Source organism: Labeo rohita, chromosome 19 (genome assembly GCF_022985175.1).
Source record: "Labeo rohita strain BAU-BD-2019 chromosome 19, IGBB_LRoh.1.0, whole genome shotgun sequence".
Taxonomy (NCBI): Eukaryota; Metazoa; Chordata; class Actinopteri; order Cypriniformes; family Cyprinidae; genus Labeo; species Labeo rohita.
In genome coordinates, this window is record NC_066887.1 from 32703392 (window position 1) to 32725913 (window position 22522).

The window sequence follows — 22522 nt, forward strand, 5'->3', positions numbered from 1 at the left end:
TTTCGAGAATGAAGTTGAAACTTTACGAGAATAAAGTCGAACTATTTTGAGAATAATGTTGAAATATTTCAAGAATAAAGTTAAAACTTTACGAAAATAAAGTTAAAACTTTACGAGAATAAAGTTGAAACTTTACGAGAATAAAGTCAAAATTTTTTGAGAATAGAGTTGAAACTTTACGAGAATAAAGTCGAACTATTTTGACAATAAAGTTGAAACTACGAGAATAAAGTCAAAATTTTTCGAGAATAGAGTTGAAACTTTACGAGAATAAAGTTCAAACTGTACGAGAATAAAGTTAAAACTTTACGAGAATAAAGGTGAAACTTTACGAGAATAAAGTCGAAATATTTTGAGAATGAAGTTGAAACTTTACAAGAATAAAGTCGAACTATTTTGAGAATAATGTTGAAGTATTTCAAGAATAAAGTTAAAACTTTACGAAAATAAAGTTAAAACTTTACGAAAATAAAGTTAAAACTTTACGAGAATAAAGTTGAAACTTTACAAGAATCAAGTTGAAACTTTACAAGAATCAAGTCAAAATTTTTCGAGAATAGAGTTGAAACTTTACGAGAATAAAGTTGAACTATTTAGAGAATAAAGTTAAAACTTTACGAGAATAAAGCCGGACTATTTTGAGAATAATGTTGAAATATTTTGAGAATAATGTTGAAATATTTCAAGAATAAAGTTGAAACTTTACGAGAATAAAGTTCAAACTGTACGAGAATAAACTTAAAACTTTACGAGAATAAAGTTGAAACTTTACGAGAATAAAGTCGAAATATTTTGAGAATGAAGTTGAAACTTTACGAGAATAAAGTCGAACTATTTTGAGAATAATGTTGAAATATTTCAAGAATAAAGTTGAAACTTTACAAGAATCAAGTCAAAATTTTTCGAGAATAGAGTTGAAACTTTACGAGAATAAAGTTGAACTATTTAGAGAATAAAGTTAAAACTTTACGAGAATAAAGTCGAAATATTTCGAGAATGAAGTTGAAACTTTACGAGAATAAAGTCGAACTATTTTGAGAATAATGTTGAAATATTTCAAGAATAAAGTTAAAACTTTACGAAAATAAAGTTAAAACTTTACGAGAATAAAGTTGAAACTTTACGAGAATAAAGTCAAAATTTTTTGAGAATAGAGTTGAAACTTTACGAGAATAAAGTCGAACTATTTTGACAATAAAGTTGAAACTACGAGAATAAAGTCAAAATTTTTCGAGAATAGAGTTGAAACTTTACGAGAATAAAGTTCAAACTGTACGAGAATAAAGTTAAAACTTTACGAGAATAAAGGTGAAACTTTACGAGAATAAAGTCGAAATATTTTGAGAATGAAGTTGAAACTTTACAAGAATAAAGTCGAACTATTTTGAGAATAATGTTGAAGTATTTCAAGAATAAAATTAAAACTTTACGAAAATAAAGTTAAAACTTTACGAAAATAAAGTTAAAACTTTACGAGAATAAAGTTGAAACTTTACAAGAATCAAGTCAAAATTTTTCGAGAATAGAGTTGAAACTTTACGAGAATAAAGTTGAACTATTTAGAGAATAAAGTTAAAACTTTACGAGAATAAAGCCGGACTATTTTGAGAATAATGTTGAAATATTTCAAGAATAAAGCTAAAACTTTACGAAACTAAAGTTAAAACTTTACGAGAATAAAGTCAAAATTTTTCGAGAATAGAGTTGTAACTTTACGAGAATAAAGTCGAACTATTTTGACAATAATGTTAAAATATTTAGAGAATAAAGTTGAACTATTTTGAGAATAATGTTGAAATATTTCAAGAATAAAGTTGAAACTTTACGAAAATAAAGCTAAACTTTACAAGAATAAAGTTGAAATTTTTTGAGAATAGAGTTGAAACTGTACGAGAATAAAGTTAAAACTTTACCAGAATAAGGTCAAAATTTTTCAAAAATAAAGTCAAAATATTTCGAAAATAAAGTTAAAAATTTTCGCGAATAAAATCAAAATATTTAAAGAATAAAGTCAAAACTTTACCAGAATAAAGATGAAACTTTATGAGAATAAAGTTGAAGTATTTGGAGAATAAAGTCGAAATATTTCAACAATAAAGTCAAAATTATGAGAATTTGAATAAGAATGAATAAGATTCTTTATTTCTTTTTAAGTTTTAATATCATAAACATCAAAAACCTTGACAGATCTAGTAATTAGTTGATTTTAGCGGCCTGGAAACTAGTAAAAATGACATTTGTAAACAGAACTGACAATTTTAATTCACATTAGCAATTTTTTTTTTTGTAAAATTAATGCTTTTATGCAGCAAAATCCAGAAAAATAAAATGTGTCAAATGTGTTTCTACAACAATATTGGGCAGCATTGATAATAATCAGGAATGTTTCTTGAGGAGCAAATCAGCATATTAGAATGATTTCTAATGGATCATGTGACACTGAAGACTGGAGTAATGATGCTGAAAATTCAGCTTTGATTTACAGGAATAAATTACATTTTAAAACATATTCACATAGAAAACAGCTATTTTAAATTGTAATAATATTTCACAATTTGACTGTTTTTAATGTATTTTTGAGCAAATAAATGCAGCCTTGCTGAGCAGAACAATAATTCGTCTTCATTCCTGAATGATCAGATTTTCTCCTTACACTAATTTCTTCTCTCAATATCTCTATTCTCTCAATGAATCGGTGGGAAAACCCAGCCAGATTCTGTCCTGCATTCCTTCCTAACAATCTAATTACTCCCATTTTGACATTTTACAGAGAATGATGTGTGTTCCTGATCCTCTGATGTGAGTGTGGTCCTCATATGTCACTCCCAGACTGATTTCTGTGCATTTTTGTGAATCTCAGAAGCTGTAATGAGATAAGGCCGTTTGTTTCAGTTGTCTGTGGATGCAGCGTGTCAGCAGCGCTGATGTCATCCTTTAGGACCCCTACTAACGCTCCTATCGCTCTTCCACGGCTGTCAGTGTTGTTGTGGCTTTGCGGAGGTGTTGATGGATTTCGCTCAGCGTTTGTGCTGTAAGGCAGATGAGCTCATGTTCGGATGAGGCTGGAAGAGGATCTGCTTCTTTAGCTCTAGGCAGACGACTCTTGAAGCTTTGATTTCCTCTAGAGAGAAACACGAGTGATCTCGTCCCCAGATACAGCCAATCATCTGCTCACAAAATGACAGGCCGGCAGAAACAGGATTGGAATACCCATCATTCCCAAAGTGTTACATGTCACATACAGCCAAAAATGCAATTCTATATGCAATATTTACATTCTAATAACATTTTAATATTAATAATTAATATATTTAAATGTAGAATAAATCTTTATATTAAAATATATTTAAAACTATTGTAAACATGAGGAAATAATTTTTAAATTAATAAATTAACTATAAACAATACATTGAGAAAATAAATTTAAAAAGCCCAACAAATATGTGATAAAATATGTGATGAAACAACTGAAACTGAAAATAGATTTATGTACATAAACATAAATACATTTTTAAATATATTTTAAATATATTAAGTTTATTTATATTATATCACTTTTTTTGACCATTTGTAATTTATTTTCTTATTTTTTACATTTAATTTATTAATTAAGAAAAATGTAATTTCCCCACTTTTTTACAGTAGTTTTAAATATATTTAAATAAGTATTTTTCAGAATAAAAAAAAATTGTTGTAAATTTTTTACAATAATTTTAAATATATTTTAATATAAATATTGTTTTTATATATATATATTTAAATACATATATTTCAATATTTTCAGTTAATTTATTTGGTTAATATATATTTTTGTTTCATCACATATTTTTTGCCCATATTTAATTTATTAATTAAAAGTATTTTTTGCCCATATTTTTTATTTTTATTTGGTAGTTTTAAATATATTTTAATATGCATTTTTAAAATATACATTTAAATAAGTATTTTTCAGAATAAAAAGAAATTGTAAAATATACATTGCTAATAAACTTAATATATATTAAACATATTTTTGTTTATGTATATAAATATATTTTCTGTTAGTGTATTTAATATTTCATCACATATTTTCATTATTTTCTTAATTTATTTTTTAATATATTTTAATATATTTAATATTTTGAATTAATTATATTTAATTTAATTTTAAAATAATTTCCAAACATTTTTACAATAGTTTTAAATATATTTTAATATAAATATTTTTATATATATATATATATATATATATATATAAAATATAATTGATTATGTATATAAATCTATTTTCAGTTAATTTATTTGTATATATTTCATCACATATTTTTTTACACAATATGATTTTCTGTAAAGCTGCTTTGAGGTGGTGTGTATTGTGAAAAGTGCTATAAGGAAAGACTTTACTTAATTAAAATATATTTATATTGTTCCAAAATACCTGCATTTTCCAATCACCCAAAATGTATTGTAGGATACATTTTTATATGTATATATAGTAATAAAATTTGTCCTTTATTATTATTGAAAATATTTTCTTAAGTTGCACTGTTTACAACAGGTATTTCGCATATAGCCTACATATATTTTGTCCGGAATTTTTTTTTTTTTTTTGGCTGTCACAACCTATTGTTGTTATTGGTTGTTTGTTAGACATTTAGCTCTGTTTTGAAATCAGTTTTAATTTTACGAACCCAAAAGTTAAGACCGATTTCACAGTTTAACAGCAGAGAAACCACTTTTCCCTGCAGACATGCGTTCAGAAGTGTGCGAGCTGCGCTTGAGCTCCTGCTTTCTTCACTTCTCAGGAACTGAGATTCGATCATTTCCTGAGCGAGTTCCAGGAAGTCATGAAAAGCACTGAAGGATCATTTCCTCTGGAGCGCTTCAGCAGAGACCCTTTAAATGAAACGGTCCTGTAACAGACTGTGAAAAAGATCAGAGCACACGCTGGAAAGAACAATAATAATCCTCTGACTGCTGCGTCTGACAGTGATTTATCTGCGTCCTCATGACGGACTGTTTCATGCTGCTGTAGTGATCAGCTGTGTGTGTGGAATAGTAACTCATCTAGTATTGATTGCTTGGAGTGTTTAGGTTATGTAGGGATCATGTCTGTGTGTCTTTTTAATGTTCAGTGTTCTACATTTTCTAGTTTTCTAACTTTTTTTCCCCTTAGTTTGTGTCGTCCTTCATAAGCAGGACAGTAACTGTACATCAGAACTGCACACAGTACAAATAATGCAAAGGAAAATCAAATCAAATAGGGTGCTGTTGTTACCTTTGTCTCTTGTAAGACCTCTTTGAGTACCTTGAAAAATAAATATTACTAGCTTGATAAAATATTATTATTATTATTATTATTATTATTATTAAAGGTAACATAATAATAGTGCAAAGCAAATGAACAGTTAAGACATATAAAATAAAACTAAATAAAATAAAATAGTGAAATAGTAAGTAATAAAAAAGAAGTAAAGTAAAATAATGAATAAAATAGTGCTGTTTTTTTATATTTTTAATACTGTTTTTGTCTTTTTTTTTTTTTTTGAGCTTCTTTGACTACCCTGAAAACTGATTGATAAATAAAATATTATTATTATTTACAGTACAAATGTACATATTAGTAGTAGTAGTAGTAGCATAGCAGTAGTCCAGGTAAAATAAGTAAAAAAAAAAAAAAAACACAAACAAACAAAAAAAAAAACAGTTATTTTATTTTGTGCTTAATTGTCATAAAATGAATGCAAAAAATTGTAATGCTCTTAGAAATAAACATAATTTTCTTTTAGCACAGTGTAGCTCCTTGTTTTTTCTATTTATTTGGTGGTGAAAGATGAGGTTTCATCATGAGTTGATAAATAATTGGTTGATAAATAAAATACTCTTATTTTCATAACAGATTTACATACTATCATTAGTAGCATAACAATAAAATAAAAAAAAATAATAAAACAAGACTAATAATAATAATTATTATTTTTATTATATTTTTATTTTATTTTTTTTTACTTTTTTACTTGAATTTTTTATTTTATTTTATCATTTTTAAGGGTAGTCAAAGAAGCTCAAAAATAAAAATGACTAAATAAATAACAGCACTTTATTGTATACATTATTTTACTTTATTTACTACTTTATTATTTACTATTTTATTTTACTTTGTTTTATTTCATATGTCTAACCTGTTCATGTGCTTTGCGCAGTCATGCTGTTACCTATAATAATAATAATAATAATAATAATAATAATAATAAATCAAGCTAGTAATATTTTATGTTACTTTTTAAAAAAAAATTTTTTAACACATTTGATCTGGACTATTGTTATATTACTAATAATAATCTGTACATTTGTTATGTAAATAATATTAATATTTTATTTATCACCAATCTTTCACCACCAAATCAATAGAAAAGAAAAAAATAAAAAACGTACAATTTTTTTTGTATTATTTTTATGACAATTAAGCAAATAAAATAAAATAAATAAAAAAATAAAATAAATTAACTTATTTTTTCTGTCCTTTTTTTTTTTTTTTAAACATATTTGATCTGGACTATTGTTATGTTACTACTACTACTACTAATAATAATAATATGTAAATTATTTTATTTTATTTTGTGTGCGTAATTTTCATAAAAATGATGCAAAAAATGTTGATGCTCCCAAAAATAAACATAATTTTCTTTCAGCACAATGTAGTTTCTTATTGTTTCTATTGATTTGGTGGTGAAAGATGAGGTTTCATCATGAGTTTGCCTCTGTTATCAGTACAGCTGTGTGTGTTGTATGTGTGTGTTATGTTTTAAGCACCTGGTGATTTCTCCTGTCATGACTTTAATCTATTTACCATGTTTTTCTCTCTCCTCCTCAGGTATGAGCTGAGGATCCGTTACCTGCCCAAGGGCTTCCTTAATCAGTTTGCTGAAGACAAACCAACACTCAACTATTTTTATCAGCAGGTGTGTGATGGTGCCCTCATCAGATGAGCTCAGTGTGTGTGTGTGCGCGTGTGTAAAGTGGGTCAGCGGGTTTGTGGCGCGTCTCTTCTTCCTCTCTCTGTGTCTGAAGAAGCGTCTCCACTGACAGGGAGAATCATGGCTGAGTTTTATTGAGGCCGTTGATCATGCGGACAAAGGAAGGCCGTTACAGCAGACTCTGTGTGATAAAGCGCTGTTATTTTGCGAGCTGTGATGAGTGATTTAGTGTTTGTGTTTGCTGAACACCTGCTGCCGCGTCACCCTACAGAACAACAGCAAACAGCTTGAGCTCTCAGCCCCGTCATCCATCACACACACATTACAATGACTATCATTAATGACTCAAAATATTAGTGTGTCAAATTATGCTTAACCAATCAATAGTTACAAATGCAATCTTGTGAAGAAAAAAACAATACATAGTATATTTATTGTATTTATTTGTGTCTGTATTGAGTAATCAATCATGTAATGTAAAATTAAAATATAAATATATAATATGAAATATAAGATTTTAATATAAAAGAGATAAAACTAACTAGAAATACATCTAAAGCTTATAATAACTTTAATTTATATTCTAACATTATTACATTTGTTTATATGAAATAATTAACTAATAGAAAATAATAATAGTAGAAAATGCACATAATTTAATATATTTATTCATGTTTATATTTAATGTTTAAGTTAATGTAAAATGCAAAACTAAATATTTTAATATAAAATATATTTAAAAACTCATACATTTATATTATAAACATTATTACGTTGTTTATATTAAATAATTATTAACTTAATATAAAGTAGAAAATACAATTTTAATATTTGTATAAAATTATTATGCAAAATTACATTATAATAATTTTTGTTGATATTAAAAACATTATTTACAACATATTATGTTTTAATTTTTATTGAAAATGCACATAGTATATTTACTATATTCATGTTTTTATGAAATGTTTAATTTAATGCAAAACTAAATATTTTCATAAAATATTTATAAAATGATTTAAAAATTATCATAACTTTTATTCATATTATAAACATTATTACATTGTTTATATTAAATAATTATTAACTTAATATAGAGTAGAAAATAATATTTTAATATTTTTCTAAAATTATGTAAAAATTGCATTATAATAATTTTTGTTGATACTAAAAACATTATTTACATCATATTATGATTTAATTTTTTTATAGAAAATGCACATAGTATATTTACTATATTTATTCATGTTTATATTAAATGTTTAAGAAAAAAGTACATACTGTAGTATTATATACAAAAATATTTTTTAAATAATTGCATAAAATCTATTGATGTCATATTTGATTGAGTTATTCACTTATGATTTATTGTTATTTAATTGTTTATTTATAAATATAAATGCATCATATTACTCTGAACCAATAAATAGTTAGTAATTTCAGTAATTATTTTATTAATTCCTTAATCATTTAATATAAAGTATATGAAGTATACATAATATTTTTATTACATAACATATATCTAAAACTATATACAATATTAATTATTTCTATATATTGTAATATATAAATTATATAAAAAAGGTAATTCTTAATTTAATTTATTATTTAAATTATAATGTTATGACATTGTTTCAACTATGTATTGATCTTTTGAAATACACAGTGCTTTTTTAAATTTTTTCTTTCATTTACATTTGTTTATTTAGCAGACACTTTCATCCACAGCAACTAAAATCTCAAATGTTTGTGTTTACAGGTGAAGAATGACTACATGCTGGAGATTGCAGATCAGGTGGAGCAGGAGATCGCGCTGAAGCTGGGTTGTCTCGAGATCAGGTCCGTTCATCGTCCCGTCAGACGCTCGACATCAGCAGCGGACTGTGAGACGCCTGTGTTGATTTGTGCTTTTGTCTTTTCCAGGAGATTCTACAGAGAGATGAGAGGAAACGCTCTGGATAAGAAATCCAACTATGAACTGCTAGAGTAAGTATTGATGCTTGCTGAATATATTCATGCTGAATATCAATCTCATTAACTTTAATGGCCAAAACAGCACAGTTAGCATCCAATATGATCTCAGAATGCCAGGATATTGGCTAAAAGATCAGTGTTAAAAAGCCTGAGCTTCTGCTGAACATCATGTTCTCACCGCACACACACAAAGTCACTCTTCATCTCAGCAGGGACTGACACACACACTCACACTCACGTACGCGTGTGCGTTATTTCCGGGTCATTCCATCAGTCGCCCGCAGTCACACAGCAGCGCTCTGGCCCCTCGAGGGGCAGGACAGGGCAGAGAGAGCACACCAATCACAGAGCCACTCTGATTTGAGTGACAGCTGCACAGACAGCAGCTGGAGGGAAGGACATCATCACCTGACTCACCTCTGCACCAGCTATTTTTTATGTTTTGAACTAGTTTTTATTTTTAGATTTTCAGTTTTCATTTTAATTGTGGTTAGTTTTATTAATTTAGCTGTGTTTTTTATCAATTATTTATCTATCTAATTTGTGTGTTTTGTTAAATATTTTAATTTCAGTTTTAGCTATTTTATTATATTTTATTTTATTTTATTATACTTCAAATTAAAGAAAGAAAAATGAGAAATGTTAAAATTATAACATTTTCTATATATATATTTTTAAGTAAAGTAAATCTTTATATTTTATTTCAGTTATCATTTATTTTATTTTTTTATGTGCTACTTAAGTAATAATACTTCGTAAGTAATAATAATAAACTTGCAATTCTGAGAAATGAAGTCAGAATTATTGTTTTTTAATATATAAATTATATATTAAAAAATATATAGATAGATAGATAGATAGATTTTATTTTATTTTTATTTTTATTTATTTTAAAATAAAATAAATCTTTATATTTTATTTCAGTAATGATTTATATTATTTAACATTTATTTTGTTTATGTGCTATTTAAGTAATAATTTCTGTTTTATTTTTTGAAAATAGTCTTGATAATTATGAAAGCATGTTTCCGTCACTGAATAAAAAATGATATTGGGACTTTTTTTCTTGCAATTCTGACATTTTTTTCTTAGAATTGTGACACACAAACTTGCAATTATTAGTTATAAAGTCAGAATTGCAAATGAAATTAAAGTTATCGGGGGTTTTTTATATAAAATATTTAAAAGATTTAAGAAAAAAAATAAATGTATCAATATACATATTTTATTTTTATTTCAGTTTTATTTATTTTAAAGTAAAGTAGTTCTTTATATTTTCAGTTATCATTTATATTATTTAACATTTTTTTTTATAAAATCAGATTTGCAATTCTGAGAAATGAAGTCAGGATTATTTTTTTAAATATATAAAATATAAAAAGGAAGATATATATATATATATATATATATATATATAAAATTATTATTATTTTTTTTATAAAATAAATCCTTATATTTTATTTCAGTGATCATTTATATTACAGTGAAGTCAGAATTGCAAGATATAAATTTGCAATTCAGAGAAGTGAAGTCAGAAGTATTTTTTTAAATATATAAAATATAAAAACATAATGTAAAAAAGAATATATATATATAGATGGATATAGTTTTTAATTTTTATTTCAGTTTTATTTATTTTTAAATAAAATAAATATTTATATTTTATTTCAGTAATCATTTATATTATTTAACATTTATTTTATTTTATGTGTGCTATTTAATTTTTTTTTTATATAATTAGTTTTTTACTTCAGTTTATTTATTTTTTTATTTTTATATAAAATAAAACTATATTTTATAATATTTATATTTAATTCTGACTTTTTTTCTCGCAGTACTGGCTTTTTCTCAGAATTGTGAAATATAAATTATAAAATGATAAAGTCCAATGTTGGAAGGACAAAAATTGACTGATATATTCTCAGAATTGCGAATTTATATCTCACAATTCCGACTTAATAACTTGCAGTTGCGTGTTATAAAGTCAGAATTGTGAGATATAAACTCGCAAATCTGAGAAGTCACAATTGTGATTTGAATTGAGAGAATTGAGTTTATATAACACAGTTTTGAGTTTATAACTCACAATTGCAAGTCTAAATTTCACAATTCTGAGAAAAAAAAATGAATTGCAAGATGTAAACTCCCAATTGCGAGAAAAAAGTCAGAGTTGTGAGATAAAAAGTCACAATTACCTTTTTTTTTTTTTTTTTTTTTTTTTTTTTTTTTTCAGTGGCAGAAATGGGCTTCCATAGATAATAACCCTGTTTTGAGCAACAGATTAGGACAGAAACTGTTGGATTTGTATAACATCATTCCCATTTGTGTTCTTCAGTGCTTATATTAAAAAATATGTGAATGAGTCATAATAGCGCGTGAGTATCTGGCAGCGTTTGTGTGCCGTTAACCTCTCTAGACTAAAGGTTTAGCGCAGCAGTTAAAGTATCGACTGATGTGCCGCTCTCAGGGTCCATAAACATGGACGAATTGTTTTGGCGAGTCGCCATGCGGTTAAAGCTGAGCGAAGCCAAACCGGAGTGCTTTTCATTTAGATTAAATGATGAAACAATCATCAGGGACTGCTGGGTTTTATTGGCCTTTAAATCTACAGGCCTGCTCTGAGAAAAAAGACACGCTGGCTCAACACGTCTTCATCTACAGGTCCGACTTTTCCAGTTTAATATGGTGATTTTAACATAAAAACTAAATAAAAAATCCTCCAATTATGTTGGAATATATTTACAGAAAGAATAAAGACAAAATTCAAGCTTTTATTTCACTTTCGTTTATTTTGTTTTCATCAAAACAGGCATCATTAATGCAGGAAGGAGAGGTTGCAAAGTTGAACTAGATTTAAGATCTTTAAGAAGTTTAAAAAGTTTGGAGTTTAAGACGTTTTAGGAAAAAATTGTTTTAAGTTGGATGGTTTTCACTCTGCAATAGTTTGAAGTTTAAAGTAGTTTTAAACTGTTAAAGTTTGAATGTTTTGAAAGCAATACAGTTTCAGATAGATGTTTCTAGCATGATTAACAAGTTGCTAGCATGTTTTTAACATGATTAGCAAGTTGTTAGCATGCTTCTAGCATGATTAGCATTTTTCTAGCATTATTAGCAGGTTGCTAACATGTTTTTAACATAATTAACAAGTTGTTAGCATGTTGCTAGCATGATTAGTAAGTTGATAACATGTTTCTAGCATGATTAGCCAGTTGCTAGCATGTTTCTAGCATATTAGCATGTTGCTAGCATGTTTATAGCATGATTAGTAAGTTGCTAGTATGATTCTAGCATGATTAGCAAGTTGTTAGCATGTTTTTTACTTGATTAGCAAGTTGTTATCCTGTTGCTATCATGATTAGCCAGTTTCTAGCATGTTTCTAACATATTAGCAGGTTGCTAGCATGTTTCTAGCATATTAGCAGGTTGCTAGCATGTTTATAGCATGATTTGTAAGTTGATAGCATGTTTCTAGCATATTAGCCAGTTACTAGCATGTTTCTAGCATATTAGCAGGTTGCTAGCACATTTCTAGCATGATTAGCCAGCTGCTAGCATGTTTCCGGCATATTAGCAGGTTGCTAGCATGTTTATAGCATGATTAGTAAGTTGCAAGTATGATTCTAGCATAATTAGCAAGTTGTTAGCATGTTTTTAACTTGATTAGCAAGTTGTTATCCTGTTGCTAACATGATTAACCAGTTTCTAGCATGTTTCTAACATATTAGCATGTTGCTAGCATGTTTCTAGCATGCTTAGCCAGCTGCTAGCATGTTTCTGGCATATTAGCAGGTTGCTAGCATGTTTCTAGCATGATTAGCCAGCTGTTAGCATGTTTCTGGCATATTAGCAGGTTGCTAGCATGTTTATAGCATGATTAGTAAGTTGATAGTATGATTTTAGCATGATTAGCAAGTTGCTAGCATGTTTTTAACTTGATTAGCAAGTTGTTATCCTGTTCCTAACATGATTAACCAGTTTCTAGCATGTTTTTAACATATTAGCAGGTTGCTAGCATGTTTCTTGCATGATTAGTAAGTTGCTAGTATGATTCTAGCATGATTAGCGAGTTGCTAGCATGTTTTTAACTTGATTAGCAAGTTGTTATCCTGTTGCTAACATGATTAACCAGTTTCTAGCACGTTTCTAACATATTAGCAGGTTGCTAGCATGTTTCTAGCATGATTAGTAAGTTGTTAGTATGATTCTAGCATGATTAGCAAGTTGTTAGCATGTTTTTAATTTGATTAGCAAGTTGTTATCCTGTTGCTAACATGATTAACCAGTTTCTAACATATTAGCAGGTTGCTAGCATGTTTCTAGCATGATTAGCTGATTGCTAGCATGTTGCTAACATGTTATTAGCATGATTAAAATGTTGCTAACATGATTCTGTTATGATTATTAAGTTGTTAACATGACTCTAGCATGATAATAGGATGTTTCTAGCATGATTAGCAAGTTACTAGCATGGTTGTAGTTGCTAGGCTTGGCTAGATAGATCAATAGATTACAAATATTAGAATGGACGTTTGCATTGATTAGAAACAGTAGTAGAAGGGAAGTCTTGACTGAGTCTCAAGGGATTCTGGGAGTTGAAGTGTGAATTTTGACAGCTGGAGTTTGAATAGTGTTGCTCATTTGAACAGTCCGTCAGTGTAAGTCTATGGGATTTTTATGATATTGAATCTTTAATTTTATGAAAACTATAAGTCGGATCAGTCAGAAAAGAGACAGCACAGTAAGTGAGATCAGTGTGAGGATCTGGGCTGAGTTTGGTGCTTCTAGCTTGAAAGCTGTAGGTGGAGTAGCATTCAGAAATTTGGCTAAGAAGAAGAATAATAAACATCTTAAGCAGCAGATTGATTAATTTAGTGTGTTCTGTTGATGTGTTTAAAGCTTGTCAGTATAAATGCAGTATGACATGCGATTGTAATTGTTCTGTTTCACACATGTACGTAAGACCCATGAATGACTGGTTTTGTAGAAAACGCTGCTTGTGTTTTAGAGATGTTTTGGAAAAGTTGATTCATTAAGTCCACATGTCATCCGTTGCGTCCAAGAGCTTCATCATGCGTTTATAGATGAGACAAAAGCTCTGTACTCCATCCTGGAGAGTGTGATGAGATCAGTTCACCAGATGGGCTGCTTCTCTGTGGAAATGTCTAAATTAAAATACATTTTCTTGGCCGTCTCTGAGTTTGCGGTGACATCATTACATCTGCGCTCACATTTCTGCTCTGTTTCTCTGGTTTGCAGAAAGGACGTTGGATTACGACGGTTCTTCCCCAAAAGTTTGTTGGAATCGGTTAAGGTGAGCGGAGGCTTTCTGTTGCAAATAAATTGTTTTTTTGCATTTTTAAGTGTTTACGTGCATGTGTGCAGCATGTTTTTTGACTTAAGATGAGCAAGTCGGCATAAAATGAAATTGATGCATGTTAATATATACTAGTGTATAATTGCGAATGTTTCATCTGTGCAAATATACATATATACACATCATAATATGCACAATATGGTAGTACAATTGGTCGCCACCTTTCGTTTTATGATGCCTTTAAGGGTTTGTTCAAATAACTTCGTATAAACACTAATAATACTGACAAGTGGAATTTTAGTATCTTTGAGATACCATTGTAGTTTTTATTCATATTTTATATATATATATATATATATATAAAATTATTTAATTGTTTAATTATTATTTAGTATTTTATGTGCTTTTGTCATTTTTATATTTTTGTATGTTCTGTATTAGTTTTTATTTTTATTTTTTTTAATTATTTAAAATTTTTAAAATATATAATTTATTTTTTAATTTTACTACATTTTTTGTAATTTTGTTATGATGCATTTGCTATTATAATTAGTTTCTATTGTTCACATTTATTAATATTTAACTTTTTTTATTTTCTGTTTTTTTAAATATTTTTTTTAATTTTACATTTTTTGCAACTTTTATTAGTTTATTAGTATTCTTTTGCAATTTTATTAGTTTTTTAAAATAATTTATAAATATTTATTCATATTTATTGTTTTTATATTATATATATATATTATTTTTATCATTTTAATTTTAGTTAAATTGTTTGTCATTTTGTTGTGTGTTTTTGTTATTATAATTACTTTTTATTGTTTGTTAGTATATATTCAAATGTAATTTTTTACATTTTCATAGTTTCTGTTTTCTTTTGTTTTTTGTAATTTGGTTATGCGCTTTTGTCATTTTTGATAGGTTGTTAAATTATTTATAAGTATTATTAATATTTAGGTTTTTAATTTTTTAGTTTCCTTTTTAATTTTGCATTTCATGTAAGTTTGTTTATTTTCTTTTGTCATTTTTATTAGTTTGTAAAATTATTTATAAATATTTATTTATTTATTTCCCATTTTTGCATTTTCTATTTTAATTTTAATTTATTGTAATTTTGTTATGTGCTTTTGTCATTATAATTAGTTTTTATTGTTTGTAAGTATTTATTAATATTTAACTTGTTTCATTTTTGTTTTCTGTTTCCTTAATTTTTTTTTGTGCTTTTGACATTTATTTTTTAATATTTAGCTTTTAAAATTTTACACTGTTTCGTTTTTAATTTGACATTTTTTGTAACTTTATTTTATCTTGTAACTTTTTTTTTTAATAGTTTTTAAAATTTATAATTTGTATTCATATTTATTAATAATTTTTCCAGTTTTCCGTTTTCTATTTTAATATTAATTTTAGTTAAATTGTTTGAAATTTTGTGTGCTTTTGTCACTATAATTATTTTTTATTGTTTATAAGTATTTATTCATATTTAACTTGTTTCAGTTTTCTGTTTTCTTTAAAAAAAAAAATTCCAATTTAGGTATGTGCTTTTGTCGTTTTTTGCAACTATTTTTTATTTTGTAACTTAAAAATATTTATACATTTTTATTCATATTTATTAATTACTTTTATATTGTAAGTTTAGTTGAATTGTTTAGAATTTTGTCATTTTTTGCTTTTGTCAATTTTTATTATTCATATTTGGTTTGTTTTATTACTTGTATTCATTTGTATTTTTTTTTTTAAATTGTTTTAATTTTTTTGTATGTTTTTATTTTACTATAATTATATAATTGAAAATATATAGTATATAAATGTATACAAATATATAATTGTAGTCATTTTAATATGTCAGTCTTTGCCGCTAGCTGAAATTTTTTTTTTTACATTTTTATTTTTTTTATTTTTTTTTGGATTGTAGTTTTGGTTAACTACAATAACCCTGATAATGATGACTAGTAAATGATGGCTGTGAGATGAGGGGAAACTCATCAGATGGTCATTGTGAGCTGGATGTTGTCAGTGTGTGCAGCAGCTGCCATAAGAATAGTGTTCCCCGACTGAGACAATCCCACAAACCCCTGCAGACAGATGCTCAGTAAAATAGTGGGGTTGTCCTTTGACCCTGAGGGTCACCCTTAAACATGTGCGCACGTGGGCGGGACAGAGGTGTTATTTCACCTCCCCGGAAATCGCCCCATCCTCCACTGCCCCACACTCTTTTCCCATCGGCCGTCAGCTCATGTGTGAACTTATGTTTCTCGAGTGCTGTTCATTTAGGTCGATTATACCGTTTAATCTGTGTGCTTCCTAGAAAATGTGTTTTCGAGAGTTTCCAGCATCAGAGCTCATTTGATGGAGTTACACAGGAGGTTCAATTAAAAGCGCAGCCATCTGTCGCTGACCGCATAAATCAGATCCAGCCCTGATTGAGCTGAGCTCACATGTCAGCATTTAATAACATTATTGTTTGCTTTCACAGCACAAAGGGCTTATTAAAGGGATAGTTTGGCCAAAACATAAAAATCTTCTCATGTCCTCACCTTTATGTCATTACAAGATTGTGTGACGCTGTTGCTGAAGCAAAAAAGTAAACATTTTGATGAGCTGCTGTTTTCCATTCAGTGAATTTGGAAGTATTGGAAGTCTCTCCTGCTCACTCTGGCTGCATTTATTTGATTAGAAATACAGTAAAAGCTGTAAAATTGTGAAATATTTTTACAATTTCAAAAAACTGTTTTCTATTTGAATATATTTTAAAATATAATTTATTCCTGTGATCAAAGCTGAATTTTCAGCATCATTACTACAGTCTTCAGTGTCACGTGATACTTCAGAAATCATTCTAATATGCTGTTTGGTAACATATTCTGAAGTTATACAATCAATGAAACCAGAACAGATAATATATATATATATATATATATATATATATATATATATATATATATATATATATATATACATACATACATACATACATACACACACATATATATATATATATATATATATATATATATGTGTAGTTGTTTCTCTTAATTTATTTATTTTTATTTTCCTATATACTTTATTTTTCTATATATCTTAATTAATTTATTTTTATTATATACTGTTTTAATATTATGTTTAACTTTATTAAAATTTTGTATTTATTGTTGATCTTATTTCATTTTTTTATTTTTTGTTATTTTACTACATCATTAAAGAAAATGTAGAAATGTAAGTATGTTTTTGTATATTTTATTTTATTTAAGTAATAAAATAAAAAAATCTAGTTTATTCAATTTATCAATCTCTATTTTGGGTTTTCAGATCACTTGAGTTTTTATTATAGTTTTACTTTTCTATATTTTCTGTTTTAATATAATTTATTTTTTTGTTGTGTTTTTGTTGTGTATTCATTTTTATTTTTAAATATTATTTATAAATATTTGTAAAAAATATGTTATTGTAATTTTTATTGTTTATAAGTATTTATTAAAATGTAACTTATTTTCATTTTTATCAGTTCTGTTTTCTTTTATTTTTTTGTAATTTAGTTATGTTCTTTTGTGATTTTTAATAGGTTGTTAAATTATTTACAAGTATTTATTATTATTTAGGTTTTTGATGTTTTATTTATTTGTGTATTTATTTATTTATTTATTTTCCATTTTCTATTTTCAAGTTAATTTATTGTAATTTTTTATCATTATAATTAGTTTTCATTGTTTATAAGTATTTATTAATAGTTAACTTATTTCATTTTTATATTTTCTGTTTTCTTTTAATTTTTTAAACAAATTCAATATAATGTTAACATAGTATATAACAAAAATAAATATAAATACTTTAAGAGCAACAACAATCTATTCTATTTATAAGTTAATTTATTATAATTATATGTGCTTTTGTCATTATAAATCATTTTCATTGCTTATAAGTATTGATTAATATAACTTGTTTAATTTTAAATTTTCATTTTTTTATTATTCATTAAATTAAAAAGGAAAAATATTTAAAAATAATTAAAAAAATAAAAATTAATAAAGAACAACAAAAGATCAAATAAAAATAATTTAATTAAGTAATAAAAAATTAAATATAATGTTAAAATAGTATATAAATAAATAAATAAATATTATAAATTTTATTATATAAATATAAATTATTATTTTTTTTTTTAATTATTTTTAAATATTTTTCCATTTGACTTTTTTGTTTTTGTCTAATATTTAGCTTTAATGGTATTAATTAGTAACTAGGTTTATTAACTAGATTTTTCATCAGTGTCTTTAAGGATTGTGAATTGCTGACTCACATTTTACTCATTGTTATCAACGGCTCCCTGTAATGAAAAGTAAAGATTTGAAATGTGTTCTAGTATAGGAGAAGAAGAGGCACGTTGCTAAGTCTCTAGATAAAGAAAACCTGCATTCCATCTTCTTGTTTGATCCATAAGACGCGTCCCATAATTCCTCCACGGATGTAAGCTCGGATACAGAGCTGCGCTTCCTGTCAGGAAGGGTGGACGGTCCCTCTGAAGTGACCGCTCACATGTTTGATATGATCTGTGTGTATCTGTGTCTGGAATGCTGTTAGGAGACCCATAATGCCTTTCAGATGATCTCTAATAGCAGATGACATCCATTCTGCAGTGTTGTTTTTATGCATGTGTGAGAGAAAACTGATAGAAATTGATCATTGTAGCTCATGTGTGTCTCATTTGATTGACAGCTGAGTTTGATGGTTGTAATGAACCTGTCAGCACTAATTACCAGGTTCATTCTGGATTATTAAGTTCTGTTATATAGATGTGATCATACTTCTTCATAAAATATCACTATTAATTTCACTTACACTTAATACTTGTTAGTGACGAAACCTTAAACTCTGATGCATCAGAACATGTTAAAATCTAGTTTATTCATATTTTATAAATCTATAATCTGCTAAATGCAGCTATAAGGTAACATTATGTTGGTTAACATTGTTTTTATGTGAAGCTGCTTTAACACGATGTGTATCTGTATTTTAAGCATTGAGTTTTCATTATAGTTTTTATTTCTATATATTGTTTTCATTTTATTTGTTTTGGTTGTGTTTTTGTGATTTTATTATTTTTTTATTTTTTTTGTTATTTCAGTACGTAATTAAAGAAAATGTAGAAATGTAAGTTTACGTTTTTGTATATTTTATTTTAAGTAATAAAATAATAAAAAAATCTAGTTTATTCATAATTTATCAGTCTCTATGTTGAGTTTTCAAATCACTTTATTATAGTTTTTATTTCTATATTTTCTGCTTTAATGTAATTTATTTTTTGTTGTGTTTTTGTCATTTTATTTCATTTAGTACATCATTAATGAAAATTTAGAAATGTAAGTTTTTGTATATTTTATGTTATTTCAGTTAATGTGTATTTTATTTCAAGTACTGAACACATCTAAAATAAAAAGTCTAGATTATCCATAATTTATTAATCTCTATTTTGGGTTTTAACTAAAATAACTAACATTGTAAAAAAATAATAATATATATATATATATATATATATATATATATATATATATATAAAATATAATTAAATAATTTATTTATTTATTTATTCATTTATTACAACGTTAATTATTTTAGTATATCATTAAATAAAATTGAGAAATATTTATTTGGCAACTGGCCAACATAAAATAAGTTTAAGCTTTTGTATATTTTAATTTATTTTATTTCAGTTAATGTGCATTATATTTCAACTAATGAAAATATTTGTTATGGTTTTAGTAGTATTTAACTGTAGTAACCCTAAGATGGCCAGGTCGCTTCTGTTAAAGAGATTTTTAATCTCTAAAAAACATGAATAAATGTATGAATGTGTCATTTTTAAAAAATAATAAATAAATAATATTTATTTATAATATAATTTTTATTTCAGGTGTAGTTTTTTTTATTTTATTACATTGTTTAAATAAAAGTGAGAAACATTTCCTTAGCCACTGGCTGACAAAATAAACATAGGTTTATTTAAGTTTATTTTATCTCAGTTATTGTTTATTTTATTTTTATTTTATTCATTTTATTCCAAAAATGTTTATTTTTTATATGGCTTTAATTTTAATTAGCTATAATAACCCAGATATGTATTGTAAAGTGCTGTACAAAAAAAAAAAAAAAAAATTATTTGACTTCACTTGAATTAAAATACTGTTTTTTTTTTTTTTTTTTTTTTTTTGTTTATCTTTATAGCGCCCAGTTGCACAAGTGCTGTAGTTCAGTATGATGTTATCAGAATGAAACCGTGTCATTTTTATCTAGTATTGGTCATGTGGGATTTAACTTGAGTCCTGCTGGTGTTTGTAATCAGTGTGTGAAGTGTAACGCTGCTCTTTCTCTCTGTTTCAGGCCAAAACACTACGGAAACAAATCCAACAAACATTTAAGCAGTTCGCCAACCTGAACGACGAGCAGAGCATACTGAAGTTTTTTGAGATCCTGGCGCCCGTCTACAGATTCGACAAAGAGTGCTTTCGATGTGCTCTAGGGGTACGTCAGCTCGCTGCTTATGTGGGGAATTACTGGTCTTTACTTCCCCCTGCTGGTCATTTGCTGACACTGACACTAAAAAATGTTACTTACTGGTCATTAAACTGTATTTTGCATTACACTACATACTATACACTACTGTTCAAAAGTTTGCGGGCAGTAAGATTTATTTTTGAAAGAAATTAATACTTTTATTTAGCAAGGATGCATTAAATTGATCAAATATGACAGTAAACACATTTATAGTATTATAAAAGATTTTAAATTCAAATAAATGCTGTTCTTTTGAACTTTCTGTTTATCAAAGAATCTAAAAAAATACAATTTATCACAGTTTTAACACAAATATTGGGCAGCACAACTGTTTTCAACATTGATAATGATCAGAAATGTTTGTTGAGCAGCAAATCAGCATATTAGAATGATTTCTAAAGGATCATGTGACACTGAAGACTGGAGTAATGATGCTAAAAATTCAGATTTGATCATAGAAATAAATTTCATTTTACAATATATTCACGTAGAAAACGTTATTTTAAATAGTAAAAATATTTCACATTTTTTCCATTTTCTATTTTTATTTTATTTTTAGTTAAATTGTTTGTAGTGTTGTTTTGTGCTATTGTTAATTATAATTAGTTTGTATTGTTTATAAGTATTTAATAATATTTAACTTTTTTTATTTTTGTTTTCTTTTTTTTGTTATTTAGTTGTGCATTTGTAATTTTTGATAGTTCCTTTTTAATTTGACATTTTTTGTAGCTTTATTTTCTTTAGTCATTTGTATTAGATTTTAAAATTTAGTAATATTTATTAGTATTTAATATTATTATTATTTTTACTTTTTTACATTTCTATTTTAATTGTAATTTTTAGTTGAATTGTTTGTAATTTTGTTATGTGCCTTTGTCTTTTTAAACTATTATTTATATTTATTTAAATTTATTTCTTGCATTTGTTTGTATTTTTTATGTCTGTCAGGTTTGTATTTATTTTATTTTAGTCTAATTATAAAATGTAAAATATGTAATATATAAATATATTAAAATTTATAATTGTAGTTATTTTAGTATGTAAACTTAAGCTTAAAAATTGAGAAATGCTATCTTAGCAACTAGCTGAGATAAAATATTATATTTTATTTAATTTATTAATATATAACATTCACATAGAAAACAGTAATTTTCAATTGTAATAATATTTCACAATTTTTCTATTTTTATTTTAATCTTACTTAAATTGTTTGTAATGTTGTTTTGTGCTATTGTTATTATAATTAGTTTGCATTGTTAAATATTAATATTTAACTTTTTTAAATTTTTATATTTTCTGTTTTCTTTCATTTTTTTTGTAATTTAGTTGTGCTTTTTTAATTTTTGATAGTTCCCTTTTTTAATTTTACCTTTTTCTTTTGTCATTTTTATTAGATTTTAAATTATTTAGTAATATTTATTCATATGTATTAATTTTTACATTTTCTATTTTAATTGTAATTTTTAGTTATATTGTAATTTTGTTATGTGCCTTTGTCTTTTTTATTTGTTTTTTTTTAATATTATTTATATTTATTTTATTACTTATTATATTTTTTTAAATGTCTGTATAGTTTGTATTTATTTTTTTTTATAAATGTATTAATTATTAATAGTGTATTATAATATATTAATATATTAATAATATATTAATTAAAGCAACATTTCTAGATAAAATTCTTAAAATTAATAGTTATTTTTCATGTTCATTTTGACCCCTGCTAAATTAAATC

At 25.9% G+C, this 22522-nt stretch overlaps 1 protein-coding gene across 5 annotated transcripts in view; it reads left to right on the top strand.

Moving 5' to 3' along the window:
• Positions 1-22522, top strand: part of ptk2aa (protein tyrosine kinase 2aa) — a 92446-nt gene that overhangs the window by 26332 nt on the left and 43592 nt on the right. For all 5 annotated transcript variants that reach the window (XM_051136212.1, XM_051136208.1, XM_051136210.1 and 2 more), the window contains exons 4-8: positions 6854-6941; positions 8716-8795; positions 8880-8942; positions 14187-14241; positions 20617-20757. In XM_051136212.1, coding sequence (XP_050992169.1) covers positions 6854-6941; positions 8716-8795; positions 8880-8942; positions 14187-14241; positions 20617-20757 — 427 coding nt within the window. The remainder of the gene's footprint in view (positions 1-6853; positions 6942-8715; positions 8796-8879; positions 8943-14186; positions 14242-20616; positions 20758-22522) is intronic.